The sequence below is a fragment of the Sitophilus oryzae genome, unplaced genomic scaffold (assembly GCF_002938485.1).
Source record: "Sitophilus oryzae breed Bouriz unplaced genomic scaffold, Soryzae_2.0 scaffold_1576_pilon_pilon, whole genome shotgun sequence".
In the NCBI taxonomy this organism is placed as follows: Eukaryota; Metazoa; Arthropoda; class Insecta; order Coleoptera; family Curculionidae; genus Sitophilus; species Sitophilus oryzae.
In genome coordinates, this window is record NW_022146254.1 from 16,035,751 (window position 1) to 16,062,337 (window position 26,587).

General features: G+C 33.7%; 1 protein-coding gene across 1 annotated transcript in view; it reads left to right on the forward strand.

Moving 5' to 3' along the window:
* The window catches only part of LOC115879258, a 38,005-nt gene extending 15,764 nt beyond the window's left edge, over positions 1-22,241 (forward strand). The window contains exons 6-8 of the mRNA XM_030895970.1: positions 9,655-10,076; positions 19,783-19,976; positions 22,071-22,241. Coding sequence (XP_030751830.1) covers positions 9,655-10,076; positions 19,783-19,976; positions 22,071-22,219 — 765 coding nt within the window. The 3' untranslated portion in view covers positions 22,220-22,241. The remainder of the gene's footprint in view (positions 1-9,654; positions 10,077-19,782; positions 19,977-22,070) is intronic.
* Positions 22,242-26,587: the final 4,346 nt, after the last annotated feature.

Consider the following 26,587-nt stretch of genomic DNA (forward strand, 5'->3'; position numbering starts at 1 on the left):
ATAGAGATCCTGATTCATATCCATACATCGTTGGGCGAGAACGTTCAAAGCAAATAGTGCTTCTCTTGTGCCTAAGCCATCTTGGAAACCGAATTGAGTCTCGCTGATATCCTGTTCTAATGTTTTGTAAATCCTGTGATGTATCACCTTCAGAAGTATTTTTAGCGTATGACTCATTGACGGATTGTTCGAAAGTCTGTGCATTGCCTTGCATTACGTTTTTTCGGGATAGTGACGAACGCTGATAGCAACCATTCCCTGGGTATAATACCTGTTCTGTATATGGTGTTGAACAGATCTGTGTATGTTTTCCTCTTCTATCAACTTGAGAATTTCAGAGGGTAACTCATCATGCCCTGCGGCTTTTCCATCTTTTGTGATTTTTATAGCATGGATGACCTCTTCTTTAGTTATTTCCGGTCCGCTGTTTTCTTGTTCTGTTACTAGTCTGTTTATATCTCTCTCATCATCGAACAATTCTATTATGTAATTCTTCCACGTTCTTAGTTTTTCTTCCATTTCCATAATGATTTTGCCATTCTGGTCAGTGAGTATTGACGGTTGTCTTTTTTTCTGTAATCCTGCCAGTTCTTTTACTTTCTTGTGGACATTGTGTCGTCATGTTTTCTTTGGAAGGGCTTCATTTCGTCGCATTTTTCTTTGTAGAACACCTTCGTTTCTCTCTATTTTTGATCGGATTTCTTTCTGAATATTCTTATATGCGTCGTTGTTGTCTTTTACACCACGTCGTTCGTTCATCAATTTCAAAATTTCTGGAGTCATCCATTCCTGTTTTTTCCCTATTTTCTGTTTTGTCAGAATGGTCTTGCTCGGCTCAATGCTTTTTCCGTTGTTATTTGATTGTTTTTGAGGGTTCTGAGGTTATCGTTGATCTTATTTTGTAGCCTTTGCCTTGTTTCTTGGATTTTTAGACCCGATACGTCTATACGATTTGCTGTTGGTATTACTCGTTGTTTTTTAAGTGTTATTAAAAACCGGGCTACTAAGGGATTATGGTCCGATGAGACATCTGCCCCTGTGTAGGTTTTTACTGATTTGATTACATTTTTATATCTGTGGTTTATCAGGATGCAATCAATTTGGTTCCTGACTATATTTTGTTTGTTGTCTTGCGGAGATTTCCAGGTGTACAAACGACGGTTTGGAAGTTTGAAGAACGTGTTCGATATAATAAAATCGTTCTCTTGGCAAAATTGCAGCAGTTTGTCGCCTCTTTCGTTTCTCCTACCAAGTCCATATTCTCCCAGACAATTATCAAATCTCCCCCTGCCAATCTTGGCATTGAAGTCTCCTAATACTAGTGTTATGTGTTGATTTTAGAGATTGCATGATGTTATTGATTTCGATGTAGAATTCCTCAATGTCTTCGTCAGATTTATCTGCTGTAGGGGCGTATGTTTGAATTATGTTTAATTTACAATGATTCGTTTGAAGTTGGAGTAACATGGCTCGGTATGATATAGGGGTAAATTTTATTATTGATTTATTGATTTCACTGGATACCACGATCGTAACTCCATATCTATGGTGGCTGTCATCATTTCCTGAATAATAAATGGTGCCGTTGTCTATTGATTGTTGTCCAGAATTCGGCCATCTAGTGTCACTGATTCTTAGGATGCTTAGATCTAACCTTTGCATCTCCTGGATAACATTATGTATTTTTCCAGGTTCATATAAACTGCGTACGTCCCATTTACCAATTCTCATAGCTGACCCGGGGATTCTTCGCACCCTCTGATCATTTAAGATCTGCCGGGGACTGAGGGCCGTTTGTTTGTTGTTTTCAGCCATGATGATTTGTACTAGGGAGAATCGATATGATCTTTAATGCAATGGTTTCCCATTGCCTTCTGCATTCTCATGCCGTTGACCGTGTTGGTTCATCCGCCTTTTGGACCGATTTCTCAATCCATGGACTGTGAGATGGCTCTTACCTCTTGATAGCCAGCTCCTCCACCCGAAGCTGTTGGCTATCAAAAGGGGACTGCTTATACCGACAGTCACTCGGTCGACAGAGCCTCGTTAGTTACTGGCAGGGTGCACCGCGTGCAGGTGAGGTTGTCATTTGGATCAACTTAATCTTGTGTTGTGATCCCTTACACCCCCAATATTATTATTTAATTTGGTAATATTTGAGGGGTAGTTTCATCTCGTTGGAATTTGATTTTCGAAAAATCCGTTTGCCAAAAATAAACATTTTACGTCAAGCAGTTTAAGCAGAATCGTGGTTAAGAAATTACCCAACTTTTTGGAACACCCTGTATGATTTTTTAAAAAAAATTCAAAATATGTAAAAAAAACAAATAAATTATGCTTGTCCAAGCGTTCTCCCGAAAGACTAACCGTTTTTTAAATAATAAATACTGTAATATTTGAGGGGTGTTTTCACCCTCTTGGAATTTGAGATTCCTCTACACCCCACAGTCAATCCGTTTGCCAAAAATCAGCTTTAAACGTCAAGCAGTTTAAGCAGAATCGTGATTATTCAATGGTCATATTTTATGAAACACCCTGTATAAATTTATAAAAATCTTAAAATATGTAAAACAACAAAATAAAATATACGTGTTTAAGAGTTTTTCCGAAAAACTCACCGGTTTTTAAATAAAAAATATTTTAATATTTGAGGGATAGTTTCACCCCCTTAGAATTCGAGTTTTGAAAAATCCCTTCTTATCGAACCTCTACACCCTAAAGTCAATCTGTTTTCCAAAAATCAGCTTTTTACGTCAATCGCTTTAAGCAGCATCGTTGATGAATCAATGACCAGATTTTTCGAAACACCCTGTATACATTTTTAAAAATCTTAAGATTTGTAAAAAAACAAAATAAAATATACGTGTTTAAGCGTTTTTTCGGAAACTTGACCGTTTTTTAAATAAAAAGTATTGTAATATTTGAGGGGTGGTTTCACCCTATTGGAATTGGAATTTCGAAAAGTCCCTTCTTATAGAACCTCTACACCCCAGAATCAACCTGTATGCCAAAATTGAGCTTCTTACATTGAGTGGTTTGAGCAGGATCGTGATTAATCAGTATGTCAGTCACTTAAGGATTTTATATACAGGGTGGCCCACCGAAAACGTTCCGCAAGGCATAACGGCCAGGGTATTTTTTTTTTCAAAAAATCCAAAAACACGTCAATTTTGTTTGTGAGGAGGACAACTTTTACCCCAAAAATGATTGCAAAATCTTCAACCCTCTAAGCGGGGGTGTCATCCCCCAACTTTTTTGAAATGGGAAGGGGTGTCAATTGGCGCCGCAATGAAAAGGGATTTCTATTCTCTATATTTCTCCGCTTCGTTTTTGAAAATTGGTCAAATCATTGAGGAAATATGAAGGATTGAAATTTGAAAGGTTTATTTAAACATTTATCAGAGTAAATGATAATGATAAATTCCTTCAACCAATTTGCTGTTTTTTCTTATTATTTCTAGATGTTTACGCATTTTTTCACTTGCCGCAAGGTTGAATGATCAGGTGCGGTAGTTCTGACCTACAATAGAATTTCCAAAAATACCAGTCCACACGTTCAATTTCTGAGGGTTTTGTGTGTGCACCTCCTGAAAAAGACTGGGGTTGTCCTCAGCTAAGTACCGACAGTTGTGCCGATTAATTACACCGTTCAAAAAGAAAGTACAGTTGTACAAATATAGGAAGAGACTTGGGAATAGCACCGGTCGCGTGTTATTTTATATTTCTCACGTCTCTAGCTATACTTGTTAAGTTGTACACTCATTCGAAAAACACACATTAAATTGGAAATTATTATTATTCGCCACTCGTTCACTCATAGTTTCACAAAATTGCAAGCGACGATCAAAATCGTCTTCGTTGAGTTCTTGTACCAACTGAATTTTGTACGGGTGGAACTTGTTGGTGTTTTTTTAATGTCCTTTGGACACTTGTACGATTCACGCTAATTATTCACGATTTCTTGTACAAGAAATGTACGCTATTATTCACGATTTCTTGTACAAGAAATCTGGTATTTTTGGAAATTCTATTGTAGGTCAATTTAACGATATTGAGAAGAACTTCAACGCACAAGTCACAGAACAGCTATCTAGCAACTGCCGCACCTGATCGTTCAACCTTCTAGCAAGTGAAAAAATGCGTAAACGTCTAGAAATAATAAGAAAAAACGGCAAATTGGTCGAAGGAATTTATCCTTATCATTTACTCTGATAAATGTTTAAATACACTTTTCGAATTTCAATCCTTCATATTTTCTCAATGACTTGACCGATTTTCAAAAACGAAGCGGGGAAATATAGAGAATAGAAAGCTCTTTTCATTGCGATGCCACTTTTTCCCATTTGAAAAAATTTGGGGGATGACACCCCCGCTTAGAGGGTTGAAGATTTTGCAATCATTTTTGGGGTAAAAGTTGTCCCCCTCACAAACAAAATTGACGTGTTTTTGGATTTAAAAAAAAAAATACCCCGGCCGTTATGCCTTGCGGAACGTTTTCGATGGGCCACCCTGTATATATTAGTATAGATAATTCATGAACAAAATTGAGCCAAAAACATATTTTAAACGATCCGAATAATTCACAATTTTCGTAAAAAATCGCAATTTCAACTCAATTTATTGAGAAAATAGACCAAGTTATTATCTTACGGCTTTCCCCCAAAATAGCATAGTTATTGGTTATACAGTATGTCCCCGGATTGTCTTTACAAGAGGAAAAGCTTTTTTATTATTGACATTTTGAGAAAAATGCATTCTTTGTAAAGATTTTTGCTTGTCCTAAAATGGTTAATGCCGCTTATACTGTTCCAAATTTCTGTACCATTTCAGAGAAAATTAGAAAAAACATGAAAATATAGTTTTAATTAGAATATACCGGGTGCGTCTTAAAAGTGACTCGCGCCCTATAACTTTTTTATTTTTTCAGATCAAAAAAACGAGATTTGGTATGTTAGTATATGACATCAATTAGGAATGATTGACCTATTCATTTTATTTCGGCCACTTCCTGTTTCATCGGAAATTACTACAACTTTTGATTTTTAAATGGCACCTTCGATATTTTTTTACTTTATTCGATAGAAAATGACACTCTAAATATAATGACATATCATATGCCAAACTTTCGACATTTTCGCTTAAAACAAAATTGTATTTTAAATTTCAATCTAGAGTGCCATGACTGTGTTAAAAACACAAATTTTTAATCAACGTGCCTTGGAAAAATAGATTTGATTGTCTGATGTTTTTACTGTCTTATCCTGGCCTGTTAAAAGATGCCCAAATCGTATTTTTAGTCATATCTCAATTTTTTCAAATGGAACGAGGGTGGCTCATTAGCATATTTGGAAAAGGCATTTTTTACGAATAATTTGGTACCACACACTTGGTATTTCGAGTCAAATTGTCGTTATGATTCGCATATCGCAATTGCAAATAAACCATATTCGGAAATGACAAAAGTTGGCATATGATATGTCATTCTATTGAGACTGTCATTTTTTATAAAGTAACAAGTTCCAATAAAGTAACAAAATACCGTCGGTGCCATTTAAAAATCAAGAATTGTAGTCATTTCCAGTGAAACAGGAAGTGACCGAAAACAATTGAATACGTAAACAAATCCTAAATTATGTCATATACTAACATACCAAATCTCGATTTTTTATCTGAAGAAATAAAAAAGTTATAGGGGGTGAGCCACTTTTGAGACGCACGCACCCGGTATAGAATTTGGAAATATAATTTTGATTTCATTCTTTGATAGATTATTATTGATAGAAATTTAATTATCGTCATATTTTTTGTCGTTTTAAAATCTTAAAGGAGAACAAAATTTATTTAGTTCAATGCTACGAAAAAGGTGATTATAGTTATCGGAAAATGGAATACATCAACTATAGCAATAATAACCATCTATAAAAGATTGCAATCGAAATTATATTACCATAGAAACTTAATCCCCGTTTTCCATTGTGAAGTAGTAATTTTCTCTAAAACAGTATAGAAATTTGGAGCAGTATAAACGGGATTAACCATTTTAAAAGTAACAAAATTTTTATACAGGGTGAGTTTCCTACGATGTTCTTTATGGGTATCTAGGAAACTACTGCGGATAGACAGTCGGTGAAATGGGGAAAGAATTGCAGTTTTGTGGGGTCATAAAAATATGCGCCTTTCAGATTTTTGAAAAAGTTCATGGCTTGCTAGATATTTCGAATAAAACAAATTTTAGCTATTTAAAAAATTGTCTCTAATTCCATTACAATCTATTTTAGACAAAAAGTTTTCAGATAAAAGTTGTAGATAATCACATCCCTAATGAGTTTTTTCATTTGTTATTTTTGACATATGACACAAACATATGTTTTTTTTAAATGGAAACCATAGTTGGCCATGTCTTTATAAAAAGCGTAATTTTTTAGGCTTTTCAGCGATAAAAGCTATAGGTAATATGTTTTTTTTACAAAATTACTCAGTTATAGCCAATTCTTATCTTTCTTCGCTAATTTCACTTAGTTAGCCATAGCCATGGAAACAAGGTCAATCGTCGTTGCTCTCAGAAATGTGAAACTGTCACATCCAAACTTTGTAAATTAAAATAAACAAAAATTGTAAATATGCATTTTTCAATTGAAGAAAAGCGTGTAGGATTATTGGTTCAACTTTTCTTGGCCATGAAGTTTCGAGGATACGTCGACCGGTGAACGTTATTTACGTTTTTTAGAGAACGATTTTCAAAGGCATGTTAGAAATGTTAAATTTAGATACTCGTGCATTAATAGAGTGATTCTTACTTTCATTATGACACCTAACCAAACCAAACCAGACCACCCCCCCACAATAATAGAAATTATGTAGACTCAAGGATAGAAAGACCTGGACTAATTGCATGGGCCTCCTCGATCACCTGACCTATCCATTTTAGATTTTTTTATGCGGTATGGTTAACATCAAGGTTTACAAAAGAACTTATGAATTAAGAGAGGCACTCGAAGAGGCGGTACAGGAGAAGTTTAATTAAGTCGACCGGTCGTTCTGTGAGAATAGCTACAAATTCAGTTTTAAAAAGATGCATTTATGTACTCAAAACAATGGCGGACTTTTTGAACATTTTCTAAAGTAACTGTGATATCATTTTTTTAAGTTTTAGTTTGTGTAATGTAAATTGTAAAGAGCCGTTTAATAATATATTTTGTCTTTTTATAAGTTATAAATCATAACAAAATAAGAACACCATATGCCAACTAAGTGAAATTAGTCAAGAAAGATAAGAATTGGCTATAACTCAGTAATTTTGTGAGAAAAAAACATATTATAGCTTATATCGCTTAAAAGCTTAAAAAATGGCCCTTTTTATGAAGTCATGGCCAGCTATGGTTTTCATTTAAAAAAAACATATGTTTGTGTCATATGTCAAAAATGACAGCCTTTAGAAAAAATCGGAGAACACAAACTCATTAGGGATGTGATTATCTACAACTTTTATCTGAAAAGTTTTTGTCTAAAATAGATTATAATGGAATTAGAGACCATTTTTAAAATAGCCAAAATTTTTTTTTTCGAAATATCTAGTAAGCCATGAACTTTTTAAAAAATTTCAAAGGCGCATATATTATATGACCCTACAAAACTGCAATTCTTTCCCCATTTAACCGACTCTCTATAGTCTGTCCAAAGAGAAGATCCTTGACAGTGATATATGTGTCTGTCATTTTAATTTCAAAGTAGTTTATTTTATTTTACAAAGAAATGAGTTGGTGCAACTGGAACGCATAGCAGGAAACTATTATATTTAAAATTTGACTGACAAGTGATTACCATAGATAAATGCAACAAGTTTAGATTGGAAAGCCCGTAAAAATTTTGAGTCGCGAAATTATTTTGGGTCGCGACCGTTATACGCGATCTGGCGCTGCTATAGCGGTCGCTAAGAACAACGGCAATCAAAAACAGAAATAATTTTCTCTTGACAAAGTCAGAATCTTCAAAAATCATAATAATCTTTTAAAATCTAAACCGCTCTCATTAAAGAAATCCGAAAAGTGTTTATGGCGTCAATTTTCAAAATAATAATTGCTATCTTGTGAGTTTAATTCAAGTTTTATTTACTCCAACCGGTGATAATTGTGAAAAAGTGGCATTAAAAACTTAAAAAGCTGTGCTGTGAACTGTGAACTGCAAAAACCATATCGTGGATCGTGGCATAACATGGGCATAACGTCGGTTTCCAATGTTTCATAGGTATTTCATACATGCGTCCTTATATAAAATAAAGTTTCTTGTGTATGCAACACACTGTCTTTTATTTATAAAATTAAACGAAAATAATAATAAATTTGAATAAACAATATTTGGCGATATAATTCCGGAAAAAGCCGAACCGCTCGAAATTGTCAAAAGTTTTGGGTCGCGACCGTTGCAAAAATAGCGCCAAATAGTGTTTACATTGTCCTTATGGGCACTTTCCAATCTAAACTTGTTTCATTTATCTATGGTGATTACTTCAAAATATTGTGAAAGAAACTGCATAAAACTGAAAAAATGTAATCGAGTTATTTTATTCAATAAATAACGGTATGTGTTAATACAAAACAAACAAGAACAAGATAACACATACCAAAAAATATAAAAAAGAACTATTTCTTACTTTCAAGCTTTATGAAACTTCCCGCATCTATGATTATATTTATTAATATAACTTATGTACAAATACAAATTTGTAATATTCCACAGGAATAAATAAAACAACATAAATAAAACACACTATTTTATTAATATTAACACTTACCAAATTTTATACCTTAAAGGTTGATTAATTAACTTTAATATTAATTTTTTTAAACCAGTACCTTTTGACATTATTTTTCTGCAGTACTAAAATCCATTATTTACCTATCGTGTGATGGCGATATTTTACAGCTACTCCAGTTTTTAGAGTATGGTTCTTCTACCATATTCGAGATGCACACGACGAGATGGTATACGAACTTTATTGATGGTAACTTTATAGGTGTAAAAGACTTTCTGCCTGGGCAGCCAGTATTAACCATAAACTGTGCTCTGGGTCTCTAGTTAATTTTCACTCGATTTTTCCTCCACTTGACTTCAAAAGACACAAAACACACGTAATAACACGAATCAAAATGCATCATCTTCCAAAACGCAGGGTATTTGTCAAAAGTTGACACAAAATGATAACCTATAATTTGGCAAGACTTTGACAAGCGTCAAAAATCTAAAGGCGAGTTCATACGCATCGGCGTCCGTTTGTCGTTCATCGTTCCGTCAAACCAATAAAATTGAAATACGATCTGTCATTTTTAAAATAAACCAATAAAACTGGTTAAAAACCACAAGACACGACGCATGACGGATTTATATTTAAACCCATCCATAGTTAACTTAAAAAGTATTAGAAACTTTTTAGTAAAATAAATAGATTGGTCTGGGACATCATCTGCTTTTCTTCTGTCATCGTCTGTCGAAATCTTACCTGAGAAAAAAAACAGAGTATATCTCCAGTAGTTTCCGAGATACCTATAGAGAACATCGTAGGAAACTCACCCTGTATAAAAGGCCTTACTTATTTATTTATATTTTATTTATTTACAATCTACAAGTTATATTTCTCAATAGGAACTTTTACTTTAGGTTGCTGATAAAAACAAGTACCACTACAAGCAAAGATGTCATAATCCCTGTTATCTTCACAACGTACCCGTGGAGATCGTAGGAGATCCTAAACTAGCGAATTGCGCTGCTATGAATGGCATAGGAATGTGTAAGGAATGTGGTTGTCGATACAATATGCATATGCACATTAAATACGAGACGGAAACGTTCGACAGTCGTATAGTGGACAAAAATGTTGCGACTAACATAACTTCGAAGGAGGACGCCCAAAAACAGAGACAGAAGATAATCAAAGAGCTCAAGCAGAAGAAGGAAGAAATGGAACAGGAGCACAAGTATATCTTGCAGTGTTCCGCATATTTCGCACATTTTCTGCGACAAAACGCAATAACACCGATCAACGATTCTCTCAAGGAATATGTTCAATATTTAATAACCAGGTACGTTAATTGAACGAATGTATTCTAAATAGTATCCTAATACAGAGAACGTTTCCATTCGTGACAAGGGAACGTTTGTAAACGTGTGCGAACGTTCATACTCTTACGTTTTTCGTCGGTTCTGTGTGGATAGAAAGACACAATTTATTTAAACACCATTTATTTAACACTAATTAACAAACAATAACGCTTTAAAAAACTTAAAGAACTATTTATAACTTATTTACAATTTATCTAACTATTTATCTAACAGGAATTTATTTTGAATTAGCGCGGCGACCGGTTGTTTTTTCCTGTCCACCTCAGGCCTCAGGCGTCTGCTTATATATGAGAGCAACAGACAATCCAGATTTGTCTCATTTGTCTCGACAATTCTTAAGGTTGTCGCCCACTAGAACGGGCGCGGCGCGGCGCTGGGAAGAGATTTTTTTCCGGCTGCGAAGGGACTACGCCCACTATAGCGCGCGTTTGAAACGCGGAAACGCTATTTAGTTAGTCGAAGGGGTTTTTACTTGTAGTTTATTTTTTAAAGCAATGAGTTCAAGTACGAACGAAAGCGTATTTTTGTGCTCTTCTAACAGAGGAAGAGCAGGCGAAAAAGAAAAGGAAAGTTTGGACTCATAAGATTAACAGAAAAAGAAAGAAGTTTGGATAATTTTACCATCTTTTTCCTGATTTAATAAAAGACAAGAGCATTTTTTTCAGTATTACAAACTGTAAAGGAAACATTTTACGAACTCCTCAATTAAGGGTTTTAGAAGCATAACACCGGGTATCTCTACTCATCATATTTTTTCAGAAGAGACAAATTACTAATGATGCAATAATGAATCGCTTATAGCTGACGACTTTTGATAATTCTTATTTATTCTGATGTGTATATTAGCCTTGTTTATATATTCTTATATATTTAGGTAATTAGAATTTAAAAATTGGAGATTGTCACTTTTGTCAAGAAGTGGAGATTGCCGGTTTTGCTTCTACACCCCTCAATTATATTAAATCTTTGATAGAAAAACATTTCGTCCATCTGTCTCTAGTGAGGGAAGACCAAAAAAATATATTCCTTTTTAAAAATCTGTTTGCCTAATTTACCTTTCAAAATGCAATTCTACCATTGATACGTACCACTAGTTCCTAGTCAAAAAGCCAGTGAAGAGACTCGAGATGCAAAATTATTTCCGTTGTGAGTACGCACACTGCAACGCGCCGAAACGCGGGAGACGGATAAAAGTTGCTAGAGAAGTCTTCCGACTTCTTGACGGAAATTCCGCGGCGCGCATCGACGCTGCGCGCTCTAATGTGCGTTGCTCCATTTAAATACATGGCAAGCAGACAAAAGAATTTCCCACATGGCGTCGCGCCGCGGTCTAGTGGGCGACAACCTATTCGTTCTAGAACATCGGCGTCGCTGGGCGTATGAGTCATAAGCGAGTGGCCAGGCCTAAGGCCGAGTTCACACGGTACGGGTCCGCAACAATACATACATACATACATACTGCCATTACTCGTTGACGAGTATTCGACACGCATCAGAAGATGGTCACGCAAGGCGTTTTCTTTCATGAGCTTTTTTGTGACAGTAAAGCCCGATACGTGATGTTATCTGCCTACCGCACTCCGGACATTCAAAAATCTCATTGTTTTGTCGTCTCTTTACTTTTTGGTTGTCGCTGTTAACCGAGTTTACAATTCTTCACCATTGCGTTCTATTGTGTACTGCTTCTTCCCACTCATTCTGCATGTTAATCCCCTTTAAGTTTTCGTGGAAAATGTCCTTGTACCTTTTGAGTTGTCCACCCGGCCTCCTCTTACCGTCTACAAGCTCACCGTAAGGGCGCAAACATAGTGAGGCATCTCGATGCGATGCTCGCCAAGATGCTGGCCGCGCTGCTCGCCAGGATGGTAGCCGCGATGCATCCTACGCGCAGTGTTTTAAAACGGCGACTGGGTGCGCGTAGGATGCATCGCGACTATCGTACAAACATAGTGAAGGCATTTCACCTCGACGCGATGCTCGCCATTCACCTCGCCGTCCGGCAATGCTGAATCAAACATGTACAAATTTATGCGTCAAAACATACGGGAGCCTCGCACCTCGCCACGCACCTAGATGTTCAGCGCGATGCTTCCTAAAATACAAAATTTTTGTTTTTTGCGAGAAGCGGACGCGGATGCCTGAAACTTTACATTTGATTGGTCGGTTTAGGATCACAATTCGTTGAGCATATGTCGAACTAGAGTCGGGTGGAATAAAATGTTCACAATAGCTTTGTTCGCGGAGGCGATCCCTGACTAATCCCTGGCTGGCGCGTTTTGATTATGAGCGTTCGCGGTACAATAAGTTCCGGATTCTGACAAACAATCAGTTGTTCGCGGAAGCGCTTAATCGAATCGAGGACTGGTACGGGATCGATCAGAATAGTCAGCGGATAGATGCCTGTACTTCTTGTCAGGTGCATGCGTACTGCGGACTATTGCGTTTGTTGACAAAAACACTTCTCTGTGAGGGGCATTTTTTTAGTTCTGTGTGTTTATAGAGATCCAAAAAAAGTAACGTATCACCATGAGTCCATCTATAAAATTTTTCTTCGACAGTACTGGAATTAAATTCCAAAAATTCGCTTATATCTATAGCAAAAAAAAACATCGGTTAGGAATATAAACAAATAATTTAATATTTTAAAAAATATAAAGGTTTCCCACGTTCTATATCACTGCTCATTATTAATCAATGTATTTTGTCTATATGATTAATAATTACCAAGCAGTTTTGTGGATTTTGCTGCGGTTTTAATTAACTGTCGTAATTTTATCCGTATCGTTAATTTAAAAGTTCAAAACAAATGTACAAAACGCGTTCGCGGAGAAATGTCAATCCCAAACTTGTTTTGAACCGCGCATGCGTAGTTGATAAATCAGTTATTTGTCGCGGATTTGTCAGGGGTTAGTCAGGGATCGCTACCGCGAACAAAGCTAATACTAGTATTTAATTTATAACCAACAATATAATCACCTTGATTCTACTGGGTCCAGCAATAGTGCGTCTGGCATCTGCAGCTCCTATAATAAAAAAACTTATGAATTTTGTAGTCCAGACATAAAGTATGTATTAGGATGTATTTGAGAAAAATATTTGAACTTCTAAAGGGTGGTTCAAAAAAGTGTGAGTGGATCGCGAACTCATTCGGCGCAACTCATTCGCCTCGGTTGATTATACGAAAACGGAAATATGTAGAACCAAAATATTTTATGGGCATATGTGGGAAGACCATGTGCATAATTTAAAATTATTTTGAAATGTACAGAGTATGTCAGAACTAAGATTTACACCAAAGTTATATTTTTTCTTATGGTACACCCGGTATTTTATTTCATATTTAGATCCTTGGGCACAAAATAAGGCCTTTCTTATAAGGGTTATTATATATTAATATGTTTACAAGCTTTGGTTTTTGAGATATTTAAAGATATTTAAATATGCATGCTACAATGGAATAGATTATCAGCACCCTGTGCATTACTTTTTAGAATTAACTATTGTGCTGAGTTTAAAGATAGAGAAATAAACTTTACTGAAAAATTGTATTGCTCCCTTAAATTTATACAGGGGTACCAAAAATTTATGATTTATTATAAATATTTATTTTACATAAAAAATTGTTATTTCAAATACGACAACCTGTATTTTTTAAAATAAATCGAAACAGATTCAAATGCTCTTTCAAACTATTATTAGGGTAGCCTATACCTATCTAGCTCAGATTTTGAATAAAGAGCAATTTTTCAATAAAATGGCAACAAAGAAACCATTCATTGGGCTGGAACCAGCCCATCTTAAGCGGGATTTTGTAACCACGACTTCAATAATCTCCCAGTTAGCTTAGAGACATGATGGAACCACCGGATGCTTAAGAGTTGTCTAAGGTTGTGACTTGTTTGTCTCTGTTGCAACTTGTTTAATGCGTTCATGTGTCGGCGGTACGGCACCCAGGTTTCGCTCCCATATATCATGGTGGGGATTATAATTGCTCGGAACACTGCAGGTTTCGTTCTTGTACTCAAGTCATGACTGTAGAAAACCCTGTCTGTTAATTTCCAGAATACTCTTGAGGCGCTGCTAATCCTGTGCTGAATTTCAATGAGTCTAAATCTGAGTCAATATTGGCCTTTTCCGAAATGAAACTGCTGAGGTAATTGAATTCCGCCACATATTCCAATAGTTCTTCTCCGATTTTTATAGCATTGTTGTGATCTTCCGGGGGAGTGCGAACGTTCAGGATCATTGTGAGAGAACGTTCCCTTATAAGACCACGTATAAGCACAAACAAGCGTGCATGCACAACCGAGAATATTCCCTATAAACTTTTCAAAAAAATTTAAAGTGAATATTTTTGAGTCTAAATATGGGGGGCTTCATAAGCGTAAGATTTTAGAAAAATAGTATTATTATACACCATTATCATCATCATTTCCAGCTTATTCAACAATTTCCAATTATAGTGTAGCATTCGTGACATATTTAGTTAATCCCCCGGTAATTTAGGGGGATATTTGCTCTCAATTTGGTTCTTTGCGTTTTAAATGTTTTCGAAATTAAGAAAATAATAAGAAAAAACGAGAAAATTCACCACTACTCACTTCACTATACCGGGTGTTGCATCGTCGAGCGGGACATAGGAAATCCCATGTAAATTTTAATGGGGTCAATTATTTGCGTCCCTAATTATTTTAGAGAATAATTCTATTTAGGTTTATTGGAGAGCACTAAAACCCACATTCAAAAGAATAACTTTAGATATTTTTCATTAGCCCGTTTACGAGTTATCGCCGATTTCTTTTTAAATATTTCTCCTTTGTTATGGCCCTGTATTTACTTTATGAGCATCAGTCAAGGTAAAAGATAACTGTCAAATGAAGTTGTCATTTCAGAAATTTATCTATTAAAGGTGCTATCGTGCGGTCCCCGTCCATACCACTAGCGAACATTCGCTCGTTCGTTCGTTCGTTCGTGCGGATAATGAATACGCACCTTAAATATACCGCACTTTCATTCGTTCGTTCGTTCGTTCGGATAATGAATACGCACCTTTAGATGTCTATTTAGTGCTTTATTATTATTATTAAAAACCCATACTTACATCGAAAATATTAGCCATGAATTACACTACCGAAGAAAAAGTATTGATGATTAAATGGTATTATCAAGGAAATAGTTATCAAAAGGTGTCGGACATGTTTGCTGCTCTGTATCCGAATAGACCGATACCTGGAAAATCTACAATCGCAAGGAATATCCAGAGATTTGAGACCAAAGGTACCCTAATAAATAACTGCAGATGTGAAGCAAGGCAGAAACAAAGAGAAGATGCAAGGAATGATACCGAATTGGAAGTTTAATTGTGCGTGGAAGAGAACGATGGAAAGATGAGGATGAAATAGGAATAGATCACACTACAGCGTTTCGAATTTTGAAACGACATAAATACTATTTCTTCAAATATGAAAAGCACCAAGAGCTACGAGATGGGGACGAAATACGGCGGCAGGCGTTTTGTTTTGATATGATGGAAAGAGCAAACACGTATAGGGAATTTTTAAAAAACCAATGTTTCACTGACGAATGCATGTTTACCGTAAATAATGAAACCAATGTTCAAAATTATCGATATTGGAACAAAGAAAACCAACACAGGTTTGTCGAAACAAGGACCCAATATCCAAAGAAAGTGAATGTTTGAGCAGGGATATTCGGACACAATATTATCGGGCCATTATTTCTTAGGCGAAATTTAAATGCAGAATATTACTTGGAACTACTCGAAAATCATATTTTACCTGCTTTACATGATGCCGCTAGGAAAAATCAGGAAGTTTGGTACCAAATGGATGGCTGCCCGGCACATAGTACCCTGACTGTTCGGGAACATTTAGACAATAGTTTTAACGGAAACGTTATTGGCCTAAATCATACAGTACATTGGCCAGCAAGATCTCCTGATATTTCGCCAAATGATTTCTTTCTCTGGGGCCATTTAAAAAACAGGATATACAAGGATAAAAAATACCCAAATCTAGACGAGTTAAAAAATGGTATTTCTGCCGAATGCAATAGAATTTCAATTTACCAACTAGCGAATGTAAGAAGAGAATTTTATGATCGCCTGGGGTTATTGTCTAGCAATCCATGAAGGAACATTTGAACATCTGAAATCCTAAAGTTCTAACAATTTAATAGTACCTAAATTAATAAGTTATTGAATATTCTAATAATACTATAATTAACCTTGTAATTGATTACTTTATTTTACTTTAATTCATATTAATTTGTATTTATAAATACATCTTTAAGATTTCCGATGTAGGAATGAGTTTTCCATAATAATAAAGCACTAAATAGGTAAATTTCTGAAATTACAATTTCATTTGACAGTTATCTTTTACCTTGACTGGTGCTCATAAGTAAATACAGGGCCATAAGAAAGGAGACATATTTAAAAAGAAATCGGCGATAACTCGTAAACGAGCTAATCAAAAATATCTAAAGTTTACACCAAAATTGAATGTTGTTTGAATGAAGTTTATTGAAGAGCACTAAAACCCACACCTTTTGAATGTGGGTTTTAGTGCTCTTCAATAAACCTAAATAGAATTATTCTCTAAAATAATTAGGGAAGCCAATAATTGACCCCATTAAAATTTACATGGGATTTCCTATGTCCCGTCCGACGATGGAACACCCGGTATAAGCACATCTCTGTTCATGAGAATATACAGGGTGGTCCGAACTGTATTCCGGAAACTTCGGCAGCATATTCTGCAGATAAAAATATGTAAAAAAGTTCGTATAAATGTATGCCCTAAGATGCTTAGTTTCGGAGATACAGGGTGTAGAAATTTTATTTTAATTTCGATTTTTTCCAAGTAATTTTTGAAGTAACGTCAATATTTGGATGAAAATTGTGTGTCTGGTTGTTTTTTCACACGAGAGATTTGATTTTGATGTCGATTACTCCTACTTGCAGGGGCACCACCTACATATTTGTTAACTAGTTTGAAAAGTAAGTAAGTTTTTAGTATTGAAAATACTTCTGGCCGCGTTTATATGGGACCCATCTTTGAAAAAACGACATGCTAGAGGCGACATGGAGTTCAATAACTTGCCTAATCAACTTAATCAACTAAAGCCGTCCGAGGGCCGAAATGAGGTCTTATTAGTGTGGGCCAACTATTTTATGGATATGGATGTTTAGTCTGGGAAAGCCGATATTATTATAAAAAAGAATATGCGTCAAGGCATGGGTTGTTAAGTACAGTTGGGCTATTTTAATCTAACTCTTTCCGTATGAGAAGCAGGGGGCAAATTATACGTGAAAGAACGGAATAACATAAATAATAAATTTAAACTAATGCAATATTTTTTCTTGTCGCGTAGGATAATGCGCACAATCGATGCATTAAAGGGAATAATTAATTAAATCATTAAGTTCCAAAAGATATAATAACATTGACATTCGGATCTCATCGGATCTGCTGATAGATTTTGATAAAATTTAGGCTATTAGGGCCTATATTTTTTATATGATAATTATTTTTTTAATTAACAACTTAGGACAAAGAAAAAGCTTGCATTGTTTCCACCACCAACATAAAACAAATTAATTCAAGGCGGTGCCAAATATTTATTGGGATAAGTTTTTATCGTTTAAATATTGTTGTAAATAATAATTATCATTTAATTAGTACTAATTTATTAAATTTCACAACACGGCGAAATTTCAACAAAATCGGCTAACGGATCTTTGAGATATTAATAAAAAAAGGTCTATTAGAAAACACCGTGACACCCCTGTATCTTTAAAATTATACTTTTCCGAACACATGTTTATGTGAACTTTTTACCTTAAAAACACTCAAAGAATCAACTCCAGAAGTTTGGCCAGATACTTAATTAACATCCTGTATTTAAAAATGGCTAGCTAGTGATTTAGTAAGCTATGTTTATTTTAATAGGAAAAAAATTCATTTCATAAAAAATAAACAAACCCATAATACAAATACTATACACCAATTAATTAATTGTAATTGTATCTAAATGCACTTTAATAATTGAAAAATATGCTAAAAAAATAATTCCAATAAAAAACACAAATGGCACATTAAAATCTGCATTATCTGAAATCAAACTATAGCTAAACGGCTAATAAAATAATAGAGACAAGACGCCGACATCTATAACAAGATGAGCAGTTTTTAATAATTATTCCGAGTTATTATTACATACTTGTTTTACAATTATTGTAATAAGTAGCATTCCTTCAAATAAATTTTGATTTAAGTATTGTTAATATAGTCATATTCATGATTATAGCCCGTATGATTTCTAAAATAAATAATCAAGCGTGTTTTTATCAGAATTATTAAATGATTAAGTAGAAATAGTTAATATTTAGGAACTTCATAAGTGTTATATTTTAATATAATTATGGATTTAATAATTAAATAATTATCTTAAGTTTAAATTGTGGTAAACTTGTATGAGTTTCAATCATTTATATTTAAGATCATAGGGAAGGCAATATAGATTTTAGGCAGGAGAACTCAAGAGAACAACTGTGTAATTAGTAATTAAGACTTTACAATTTTTTTACTTGCCATTTTCTTGTCGTTCACGTTGCACATTGACTCTTCGTTGTGTCACACACAACCTGAATTTCGCATATGATGCAGAACTGATAAATTGTACCAAATATATTAATTGCAGGTAATCAAAGACATATTTTTGTTAACTTTGCAAATATTTAAGGCATGCAATAATTTTAAAAAATTTTGACGTGAGATTACTTTATAAAGTAAACGTAAAAAAACAGGTGATTGCTGACCACCGCCGACTTTTGTGTCTGGTATTTTCAATACGCCTATGATGGTTGCGCATGTTGCAAAATCTGTGAATTTTTTATCATAATTTTTTCGAAGAATAATTTATGATTAATTATGTACATTTCCGTTATTTTCTAGGTAAAAAATGTCTCTTGGTAAAAATCGCTCCGAGCAACCGTTCTTAAGATATTTAGAATGGAAATGGTCAATACATATGTCATTATTGACAAAAAAACAATAAACAAGTAGATAGTTATTTGACTGAAAGGATAAATTTGGGACCTTTTTATTATTTTAAATTAATTTTAATTTTTTCTTCGAAAAAGTGATGATAAAACAGTTTCTGTTAAACATCTACTGTTAAACGTCTAATAACCATTGGGTCAATATGTTAATTTATGTCAATGATGACAAGTATTGATAATTTCGATTCCAAATATCTCGAGAAGCATTACTCGTAGCGATTTTTACCAAGAAACATTTTTACGGACTAAAAGTAATTACTCTTCAAACCAGTTAAAAAATATGTAGGTGGCGCCCTCTACAAGTAGGAGTCATATTGACATCAAAATCAAATTTCTCATGTCAAAAAACATCCAGACACCAATTTTCATCCAAATATCGACGTTAGTTCAGAAACGATTTGGAAAAAATCGAAATAAAAATGTCTAGAAGAACATCTAGTAGAAATTCTACACCCTGTATCTCTAAAACTAGGCATTTTAGGATATACATTTATACAAACTTTTTTTTTACTTATTTTTATGTGCAGAAGTTCCCGAAATACAGTTCGGACCACCCTGTAGATAAATTGATTTGTTCGTAGGGAGGAAAGTCTCGGACCAGATGCGCATCAGGGAACTTTGAGTTATCTAAAAAACCTTTTAGCTGAATACGAAGAAGAGAAGAAGATTCTAGATGAGGCTATGCACACACAGCTCGATTCTACTATCGCAAATAAGGTTACTGCCGGAGAAATTGAAAATAAAATAGAGAAACTGTTCAAGTTAAAACATGCAGGTAAATTTAAATTTTAAACTTCGTTATTGGATAAATACGGACCGATCAAAAAATACTATCATACCTTACGCAAAATTGTAAAATTTCCAGGGATTTTGTGCCTAAATGGTTGACTTTAGCGAAAATGTTCATAGAACCTTTTTTATAGGAAATTTTATTCTCTTTAATTATGCTCTCCTCAAATTTTTGCGAAAAACGTATAGTTTTCGATATATTTACAAAATACCGATTTTGGGCGCCATCTTGGCAAGATGGCGGCGCCGCACAGTGGGGCGGCCAGAACCTTATAAAACAGAAGTTGCTTTTTCAAAAAGTTTTGATGACCATAGAATACAGAAAAGACCTAAATATTATATTATGCACAGAAAAAATTTTTGGATGCAGATCTGTAACCAGTGAAGGGCTGTAATGTCGAAGGTTTAGTTCTACTGTGTATAGTAATTGCAATTTGTAGGGCCCGAGTAATAAGTAAAATTTCTTGGTTAATTTTTATATACAATTAATTTTTTGCATTTTTTATAAAAGTACAATACTACTTGACTATTTCTAGCTATATTTTGAAAAAAAAACTTTTTCACTGATGCATACTAAATTAATTAATAAATTAGTATAATATAAAAAATAAAATATGCTATTTAACCTTGAGTTTTGTTGAGTGCCCAAAGTTACCCAATTTATTAGCTGATGTTTTTTGAAAGATTGGACATTACCCTTCATGTATTTGTTACCATCTTGCGCAACTTTGCGCAACTTTAACAAAAATATTTTTAAATGTAAGTATGTCCCTGGTATACTTTGAGTAATAGATACTATAGGTCTTTATGATTCATTTAGATTAAGTTCGTGTGATTTTAATAAAATCTGATACTCATGAATCGCCTGTAATCAAGCATATAATTAGGGAGCCCAAGTCCCACCCCACCTCAAATCTACAAATTTTGTCGGTTTTAACTGAATTAATGCTTAGATCGAGGCTTAGATAATATACAACTCCCCACTCCTTTTTTATCTTTTTAATGGAACAACATGGAGATTTGAAGTAAGGCAATATGTTTAAAAATATTACGTTTTAGTCTAAATATGACAGTTTAAAATTTCAAGATGGCGGCTTAACTTATTAAAATATCCGCACGTAAATTCAAACTATGATATGTACTAAAATAATGAACCGATTTTAAAAATTTAAGCATTTAAACAAATTATTTTTAACTAACCTAACCTAACACATTACATAACGCTAAATTTCAAATCTTTTAGTTGCTCCAATCCAAAAAATAGAAGGAAAAAAAATTCCAGCACCCAAAACCACCCTTTCTCAGAAATGGTTATTAAAATTTTTGGAACCCCCCCATTATCCGAAATTAATTTTTAGATGCCTGTAATAGGTACTCGAAAAATCTAGCCCGTACTTTCTTGATTACTTGCCGACTACTCATTTTGAGACATGTGAGACCACGATTGAAAATAATTATTTTTTTACTTCTTCAAAACTAGAATCCAGAAACAATATTTATTTTTTTATCAAAGTTGTTGGTTACATACGGATAAAAAAAATATCAAACAGACCGATAAACAGACAGACAGACACACAGACATGCCACAAGACAACAATATTCGAAATGGCTTGCAAGGCAAAAGTGTAAAAGTTTTGTCATCCGGGTATTTTTTCTCACATTATATTGATGAGCTAATATGCTGGGTATATACGTGAAGTATAATTTAATTAACTAAAATTTTGAAGATTGGCTACCTAGAAATTCAATTAAGCAAAAACTGTTAAATTCTATATATTTTTGGTTGATCCATATATCTTTGAAGGTTTTGGCCAACGATTCTTCAATCGGCCCCACCGTGCGCCGGCGGCAAGTCTGGAAATGTGCATTTTATGGATTTTAGTTAGGGACCCCAAAACCTATAAACCTGCAAAGTTTCAAAACTTCCGGACTTTTTTCCAAGCAAAAATCCCCAATGAATGAACTATTCGATTAACTAAAAGTTTAATCGGTATTATATACGAGTTGTCTGAGTCCGGCATTAGTTTGTGTATCTTTTTTTCTCCAATCAACGATAATATATTACTTCTTATACTTGTAGGACCAAAAATCGAGGAGCTCTACAAATATTTTAAAGATGGAACCAAAGTGGAACACAAACAAACCGTTCGCGATGTTTCGGGCTGGTTCAGTATGGCGAAAAATTTTTGGAACAGACTGCCACCACCGCCATCCATGATTCCTGCATAATGTGCTCGATTTGAAGTGGCAGGAAAAAAATATAATCAAAAAAAAATAAATATTGTTTTAAAGAACTTAATGTTTATTTGCTTTAAAATATGAGTTTATTAAAAATATATATTTAAAATTGATATCTTAATATGTTTATTATATTTAGTTTACTATATTCAATATATATTATGATACTGTCAGTTATAATAAATGTACGAAAGCGTAGAGCTGCCATCGCAACAATGAAATATAATTTTAGCAAAATTTACACTTTTTCTGTAAATTTACAGATTTTCTGTAAATTTACACTTTTTCTGTATGTGTTAAATTTACACATTTTCTGTAAATTTACAGATTTTCTGTAAATTTACACTTTTTCTGTAAATTTACACTTTTTCTGTAAATTTACAGATTTTCTGTAAATTTACACTTTTTCTGTAAATTTACACTTTTTCTGTAAAATTGCATGCGAAATTTACTACCCAGCAGAATGACGTCTCGGCATCGACCTGCTCGTTACTCACTAGTTACAAGTGAGCATTGTTCTGCGCTGATTAAGTTGCTATTGTGCCTAAGTAGTACATATATTCATCAGAGATTATGGACGAATACATTAAAACCTACTTTCATATCGGATTAAGTCATAAAGAAATTTTGACATGTCTGCTAGAGGATGGTTATGTTAAGTTTACATCATTTGCAGACGACAGTTTACGTCATCCCAGAGGTGGAGGCCATCAGATCCTCTTGCAAACAGTAATGCATCGGAAAGGGTGAAAATACTTTCCGGGTCGATTAAAAGCATATTAGAAAACATATTAAACAAAAAAATGCCATACTATTATATCATACACATTCGAAATTTAATACATAATCCCTAAAATAAGAGATCACCCGATTTTCTGTACTATGTTAGACCCAGGTTCAGTATAGACGATGAGGAATAATTCTTCAAGTATTTTTGAAGAGAGTGTGGTTTCAGAACAAAATATATCTTTGAATATACTGGGATATTGCTTAATCTTTTCATATAGTCCGCATGTCTTCAATCCTTCAATTAATTGCCGCAGTGGTTCCCTAATTCTGTCTTTACTAGTAAAGACTTTTGTGAATAAACTGGCGTAGAACAGAATTCGATGGGAACTACTCGTAGAATAACGCACCACTGTTGCCACTAACGCATAAATTAACAGAAAAAGTGTAAATTTACAGAAAATCTCTAAATTTACAGGAAAAGTGTAAATTTATTAGAAAATCTGTAAATTTACAGAAAATCTAATAAATTTACAGAAAAAGTGTAAATTTTGCTAAAAATATTTTCAATGTTGCGATGGCAGCTCTACGCTTTCGTATAAATGATTAAAAAAAGATGTATTTTTTTCTATTAACAATGTTTATGACAGACTTTTTATTTTAATTAAAAGCTACCTAAATTATAATTTATCCTTTGTAGTATAGCATGATATGCAGTTAAGGTAATCGTTGTACGCATGATCATTTTACATTTTTAACTTATATCCTTGATTAACTTATACTAATGTAAGTACCTATAGCTTTTTCTCATCATCAATCAATCGTTAAAAAATGGTCGTAGAGCAACCAAATTTTAGGGGTGGGTAGGGGCAGCTTAGAGGGGCGATTAATACGAGTATTTTTCAACCGAAATTTTGAATTTCTGATAACGGGGTTGCCTAATTTCAAGGTTAAAGGTCTATACAGGGTGTCCCAGAAATAAGTGCAAGTATTTTAAAGTAGGGTTGGAAAAATCATGATTTTTTTTAAAAAAATCAAAACAATATTTAAATCGGATTTCCAAATGACTATGACTTATTTTCAATTAAAGTCCTATCCTAAATGGCTAAATCTTCATAACTCTGCCCGTTATTGATAACATCAATAATTCTAGGGTGCGTTTGTCATTTTTCCACATCGGTCACCAATATATTTCGCGAAAAAGTCGCTCGCTTCAGATCAAAAGGATTTTTTTCAAACGTCTCAAAAGTATTAATTTTTGTCATTTTAACGCCTAGGTATAAAAGTAAAGCACTATTACGCCTAAGCACAGAAGTACAAAAATATATTATTAAATTGATATTAAGAAGTGTCAAATTCAACGAGTGTACAGGGTGGGTCAAATTCGACGCTTTTAAATGGAAACACCCTTTTTTATAGGAGATAGACGAAAACTAATATCGGTGTCTGGAGCTCAATTTTCATCAAAAACATGATGATGAAAACCGCACATCAATATCTGTTACCGTTTCGGAGTTACGGGGTGTTTTTAAAAAATATGCATTTTTAACAAATCGCTGTAACTTTTTTGCTATGGAAAATTTTGTATTTCTATAAAAAAAAATTTCCAAAGCTCCTTTTTACGTAGAATTTAATGATTTAAGTATAATTTTTTTAAAATTAATAATTTAAGAGTTATCAACAGAAAAATTAATTTTTTATTTGGGACACCCTCTATATTTTTAATTAACTGAAAAGAATTTAAAATTACCTTTCCAAAAATATAGCACACTTGATATTTTGTTATAATCCCCTTCGAAATACAGAATTTTTAAAAGTTCGCCACTTTTAAACTAGTAGGCTTTGGACCCCTTATTGATGATATGCCCTTAATGGAACTCGAAAACATATTTTTCCAGTAAGACGATGCACCGCCTCTGAACGCTGAAGTTATCAGCAAATTTTGCAGCCAATTTCAAGAATAATTGAATAGCTAACTAAGATCCCAGCCCTTGGCCGTCGAGGCCGTCTGACTTAGTGCCCATGGATCTAATCCTATGGATATATTTGCGGAAGAATAAAGGTTCCTTATTCTCCGTATAATCTAGACAAGAATTAGAAATACTTAGCAGTTATGAGAGGGTATTTTTCACCCCTACTGAGTTAATGAATTCCGCGAGAAATGTTCAAAAATTGCCCCGTCTGTCCATAACAGAAGACGGTCGTTATGTCGAACACCTGTAGCAAAATCTCATGTCTTGGTTAGCTATTTATTTTTATAGTTATTAGATATAGTTTAAATGTGTTGATGTTGGTTAAATATATTTTAAATTGTTATAAAATTCTGCATCTCTCATAGCAAATATTATTTTCGTTTTAATTGATGCTCACAGCTAGAATTTTTTGGCATTAGACCCGGTGCCGTTGAAAGTCTTTGCCGTTCAACAAAGCCGGTGCCGTTCAAACTTATTTAAAGCGGGCGAATGTTTATATACTCTATATCCCGAAGAGGAATCGAGCAAAATATCAAGTGTGTTATATTTTTGGAAAGGTAATTTCAAATTCCTTTCAATAAATGAAAAATATACAGGGTGTCCCATATAAAAAATCAAATTTTCTGTTGATAATTCTTAAATTATTAGTTTAAAAAAATATACTTAAACCATTAAATTCTACGTAAAAAGGTGCCTTGAAAATGTTTTCATAAAAATACAAAATGTTCCATAGCAAAAAAGTTACAGCGATTTGTTAAAAATGCATATTTTTGAAAAACACCCTGTAACTCCGAAACGGTAACAGATATCGATATGCGGTTTTCACCATCTTGTTTTTGACAAAAATTGAGCTCCAGACACCGATATTAGTTTTGGTCTATCTCCTATAGAAAAGGGTGTTTCCATTTAAAAACGTCGAATTTGACCCACCCTGTACAAATTGTTGCTCGATTACTGTTTATATTATTTGAAATGTTTGAAATTGATTAAAAATGATCTATTATATATTCTATTAGGAGTAAAAATGTACTTTTTGTGCTTCCTTGTAACGTCGGAATAGCTTTACGATGGTCCTTCAAAGGTACAGCATCATCAAAAAAAGTATAATTTTTAATCCTAATAAAACAATACACTATTACATTGTTCGGAAATACTCTTAACTCGAGAATGAAATTAGTATTATCTAATGTCAAAGTGTAAAATACTTACTGCAGATCAAAATGTCGGTAAGAATTTGGAATAATACAACCATTTCAAAAAAAAAACAACATATTTCCTGACAACGATTATTATAGAATCTCGGGAATGAAGATATATAGTCTCTATATCAGAAGAACCTAGTTCTGGCACTAGACTGCGAATGATATGTATTCGAACAGCGAATTTTTGTCACTTATACATAAATTTTAAGATAAATCCTTGCGTTTAGCGGTCTAATGGATTTACACGAAATTACTTCAAAAATTGGTCCAACATTTAAATTGATGAATAGATATTTTTTTATAGTTTTATAAAATTTACAATTATTTTTCGACTTATTATCTGTTATATCTTTTATAGAAATATTTTTTATAGTTTTCTAGGACACATTTTTATAATTTTTGCAGTTATTTTTTGATTTATAATAAAGTTTTAATAAAATTATTTTTTTTTATTTAAT